The sequence below is a fragment of the Pinus tabuliformis genome, chromosome 6 (assembly GCF_031772625.1).
Source record: "Pinus tabuliformis cultivar Carrire ecotype Pingquan chromosome 6, CPIR1, whole genome shotgun sequence".
Classification (NCBI taxonomy): Eukaryota; Viridiplantae; Streptophyta; class Pinopsida; order Pinales; family Pinaceae; genus Pinus; species Pinus tabuliformis.
The window spans coordinates 885,865,017-885,870,228 of NC_142292.1; the positions used below are offsets into that span (position 1 = coordinate 885,865,017).

At 36.1% G+C, this 5,212-nt stretch overlaps 1 protein-coding gene across 1 annotated transcript; it reads right to left on the reverse strand.

Moving 5' to 3' along the window:
- Positions 1 to 1,481: 1,481 nt before the first annotated feature.
- LOC149261743 (acid phosphatase 1-like) lies at positions 1,482 to 2,819 on the reverse strand. Its single transcript, XM_089382294.1, has 3 exons — positions 2,344 to 2,819; positions 2,038 to 2,247; positions 1,482 to 1,939 (listed from the first exon to the last, which is right to left on the reverse strand). The coding sequence occupies exons 1-3, from the start codon at positions 2,706 to 2,708 to the stop codon at positions 1,762 to 1,764; spliced, it is 753 nt and encodes a 250-aa protein (XP_089238420.1). The 5' UTR covers positions 2,709 to 2,819; the 3' UTR covers positions 1,482 to 1,761.
- Between the last annotated feature and the right edge of the window lie 2,393 nt (positions 2,820 to 5,212).

The following is a 5,212-nucleotide window of genomic DNA, read 5'->3' on the forward strand; positions in this document are numbered from 1 at the left end:
AATATTTCAAAGAAATAAACACTACAATTTCACTAAAGTTTAGCCTTTTTTTATTTGTTGCAATTAAGCTTACGATTTTAGTCAAAATTGTATTTTTTATTATTTAAAATATGTTTTTGAGTGCATAAATAAATTCAGCACTATGAAAGACATCTAAAACATTAAAATTCTACCTATTATATAACTAAAACTTATGATTCTGAAATATCTATACCAGATTTCTAGCAAAATTGAATCCAAAAAGAAAAAAAAAAAAATACCAAAACAAAAAATACCAAAACATCTATCAATTAAAATATACTGAAATTACATCACATCAGTGAATTTTGATTACACTCCACAAAATTTTCAAAATAAATATTTTGACCTCTTCCATTTGCTATAATCTGTTTCTTTGACCCATTAAGTCTATCTTAACTGGCTGGGGGTTTTGATGATAAACTCCTTCCAAATTAAAGTCTCATTATAATATGATGTTCTATTATATGATGTTATTATATGATGTTCTATTGGAGCCCCCTTATACTGATTATTTTGACTATATAATTCTTCCCTGATTCTTGAATATCAAAAAAGCTGGGGAGACAACATTATGATAAAGATGATATCTTTATCCCGGGGCGGATTTCTATCTTTGGAGATTCTCTTATATTGATCCAATAGATTCTATAGATTCTAAGCACAACCTAGGGGTCCCCTCTCTGCAATTAGATGTATCATATCAAAGATTTAAAGGCTGCTCTCTAAAATCTTGAAGCAGAAGCCCTCTCTAAATAGGCCCTGTCTCTTTCCCCTGGATTTATGTCTTTTGAATACATTGTTGATGGTTTGATCTGTGGACAAGGATATTTTGAGATTTCTTGGTAGGTTATCTTGTAGTTTTTTGAGAGTTTCCTTTCTCTCTCTTCCTTCCCTAATCCAACTCCCGTCTAAGTAGAATGGAGATGATGAAATCAAAAGGTAATCAGCTCTCTCAAAGTGGCATTATCAGAAACAACTCTTTGGTCTGTTTCGTTTATTTTTAGTTGTGTTCTGGTGTTTAATTCTGCCAGGTTTTTTCTGTGCTGATGTTCTATTGGATTGGCAGCTGCTCTGCTCCCTTCTCTTGCATGGTTCTCTGTTTTGAATTTTGAAAAAGATTTTGGTCTTCCTGACACACTCCGGGGTAGATTTGATGATTGTAAAATATATTTGATGAATGTAAACTATCCAAACATATGTAAAACTTTCCTCATTTATAATAAAAATAGCTCTGTTTTTTTCATCTGAACAAAAAAATCTTAAATATCAAAAAGAGTGATATCTACCGTGAAATGATATTAAAATAAAAATAAAAAAACCTGCCATTTTGCTTGCATCTTTAACGACCATTACTAGTTTATGATTTAAGAACATGTAAAAGCAAGCACCACGGAGTATCAAGTTAAAGCCAAAAAAGAGCAAAGCAGGTCACATAGATTATTTCAGTGATCAAGATCATATTAGTGACAAAAGAAACTCCCATTTTGTAGACGTTTTATAGAGAAAATTTCGTAGTATCCACTTTCAAATAATTTCTTCCCATTGTGATTGAAAACCCAAAACCAACATTGGCATCGATAGTGACATTGTTATCGATCACAAATAAGGCATGCCTGAAGGGTAGAACCGTGAACATGGTCAGCCCATCTACTAACACACTACTTTTCACTACCAACAGACATGATGGAAGAAGAAATTTGTTAAACTCGCATTTCTGAAACAAAACTTTGGCAAGCTATTTCAACTGACATAATACATAGGATTGGGAAGCTTGAAAGAGCGCGATGCCTGGTAGGGTCCGATCAGATCGTTCCACTGATCACCCACACTTCCCCATAAACGATAGCCTTTCTTCACCAGTTCTCCCCTCTTCTTGGGCTTGTACACACCCGCCGAGGTGCCCTGATCGCTCTTCCCCCTTGCAATTCAGACATTCCATATATATTAATCCCCTGTTCACTCTCATTAGGATTCTATCAATAAATAGCAAATGAGATTAATGTATGGGGGTTATACCTCAATATCAGACCCGCCCAGCCCTTGTAACCGGCCTGGAACAGATTATGGACCGTTCCATTCCGCAGAGATTCGTCTCGGCCAGTTAGAAGGAAGATTTTGAAACCCCGAGCTAACAAACTGTTATAAAGCAGCAGAGACGACGGCAGCGCAGGTGCTTTCATCTTTAATACCCAAGCTTTAAATGTCTTCGAATCGAAACCGTTGCCCCTGTTAAAACAAAACAATAAAATCATCATCATCCAAATTCTTGCACACTTATATATAAAAGCGAGAAGAACAGACTGTATGTGGAATAATACATACCCAAAATCCTGGTGTTGGAAATAAGGGATATTGGATAGAAGAGTTTCATCAATATCGAAAACCCACGCATCCATCCCATCTCCTGCAAGTTTCAGCATTTTGACATAATCCAGAATGGTTAACGCTACTACTTTGGAATCCTCCCAATACTGCCCTTCTGCCAACATATATTTCCTCACGTAGCCGATGCATTTTAATGGCGTGATATTCCAATCTTTAAGGTTGCCGCTCTCCACGCTCAATCTCCAGGCCGGGCACCAGGAAGAAGAACGGCCGCATAGCTTCGCCTTGGGCGACCCATCGGCTGCGGCCCCGCTGAGCAGGAGGAACAAAAGAAAGGGGAACATGGTGGCCGATGCTAACATGACTCAAGTTCTTGTTTCGGCGGGTTTCCAAATTCAAATGAGTGTACGGTCTGGTGGTGGCATTCAAGGCGGAGGCAACCGACTGACCGACGTGTGCTTGCACGCCAGAGTGGAGGGCAAAGGGGAGGCGGGCAGGGTCGTCGATGGGCAGGAGCACCGCAGACGGCAGAGTCGCCGGAGCTGCGTGCCCTCTAATCGCCGGAGACGGATGCATGCTATGATGCATGGTCGAACATGGAGGATGTCTGCCGCTGTCAGAGGGTGTACCTCCATAGCATTAACTTTGCTATGGAGGTGGAAATAGGAACTGCCAAGCCGAAGTGGCTATATATTTCAAAAATTCAAATTTATTTTTGGGAAGACCTTTTGTTTCACAGGATAGTTGGATTCCATGGATTTTTAAAAGAACAGTTTAGCGTTAAAATTCGTATAATGATGTTTATATTTGGAATTTAGGTCTTTTTGGGAAGTGGGTAAATTTTCAATTTACCTACCTATGATATGAAACATTGTTTTTTAGTAGAAACGTGGATTTCAAAAGGAGCCATATCACCGCAGTACTCTTAGTGTTAGATATTTTATTTTTGGTTTTGTTTAGGCATTTTTTTACTCATAATTTGGTAAGGATTTTTGGAAGGTAGTTTAATTTATAAATTAAATGTTTTTTATTTAGAGTATTTTTGGATAATTTTGATCAAAATTTTGTAGAGATTTTTAAAAATTTGAGTTTAATTTGTTTAATTTATAGAATTCTAGTGTTTTAGAGGTTTTTCAGGGTGTTGAATCTATTTATACATTCACAAATATATTTTAAACAACAAAAACTTACAATCTTGCTTTAGATTGCCGAGTGAAAATGCCATTTCGTCTATATGTAAAATTTAAATTGTGTAATCTACCCAAATCTAATGTTTTATTGGTTTTTTAGATTTTGAATCTATCTATACAATTAAAAATGCAGTTTCAACTAAAACTCACAATCTAACCAAAAATTAAATTTAATATTCATATATTGATTTTAAATAACATGACACTTCTCTTCTCTGCGGTAGCATGTCACACTTCTTATAGCTTTAGACATATATATAAATTCTCATTTCAAACTTATCGCCTGCGGCTTATAGCGCAACTTCGATCGTTCTATTCCTCTCCGCGGTGAGGGTTATCGAGTCTTCTGCGGTGAGTCTCAATATTGTGGGGCGTTTGATCTTCTAAGGTTAATTCTTCCTCAAGAGCTCGGGCTTGGCGCTAAGAACCGAATGAAGCTCCATTAACACTCTGTCAATTAGCTTTATGTATATTTAATTTATTCAACATTCTGTGTAAAGAAAAACAGTCATGACCACCTTGGATTCTGATTTATCTATGTACACTTCACTGCATCAAATTGGCAAGGCTTTCGTTTGGAGGAAATCAACTGATCTGCTATTAGCCAGGTGTGAATTAATATTTGTTGCTTCGAACCATTGCATTATAATATTTGTGGGTGTGAATTAATCTTTGCGGCCTCAGAGTCTTATATTATGGATGTGGTGAATTAACCTTATGCCGCCTTGATTTGTATTGCCATCGCTCGATTAAACAGAGGGTGTCTGATCCTCTGCGGTGAGTTCGACATTTTATATTCGCCCTCGTGCTGTGCATATATATATATATATCTATCTATATTCGCTTTCTCCGTTCTCTATAGGAAGGAGGTGATTAAACGAGGCTTGATTTGTGTTGCCATTGCTCGATTAAACAAAGGTGTGACATTTTAAACAATTACCGCTCTGAGGTGTGGTGAGTGTAACCTCACATTGGCTTTGCTGGACAGGTGCACACTTTCCCATGTATCCTCTTGTTAAGTTTTGTTTTGTTACACTATGAGTATTTCCTCTCATATTTCTAAGTCCCTTTCTAACAAGGGCATATTAAATAAAATTATCCTAGAGAGTTTGTATGAGTACATTGAATCTTTAGAAAGACTTAAGGAAGAAAGAGAAAACCATTTTAAACTAAAACTAACTACAATGCTTGACAACAACTACAAATCGTTAGAAAATAAAATAATCACACTCGAAACTGAACTCCAAGGAATGAAAGGTAAAATTCAAAAAATAGAACATAGTAAACAAACAATAGTTAAAGAAAATGACACCTTGAAAAGTGAGATTAAAAATCTAAAAGAACAACCACATAATAACTCAGCTCTAAATAACACAGAGAATAAATTAGATATTAAACCCATAAAAGAGGAAATTAATAAACTAATTGTACTTGACCATAAGTGCCACAAAACAACCTTAAACCTTATAATTGCGGGTATAGAAGAACAAAACAATGAAGACACATTAGAAATAGTTAAAGAACAGTTAAAAACAAAATTTGAAATTCAAACAACTTATGTCACGGAAGCAATCAGGGCAGGAAAGATACTTGAGCATAAGAACAAACTAATCCGTATCAAGGTTAGTTGTAATAAACATAAATTGGATATATTCAGGAAATCCCCAAGCCTTAAA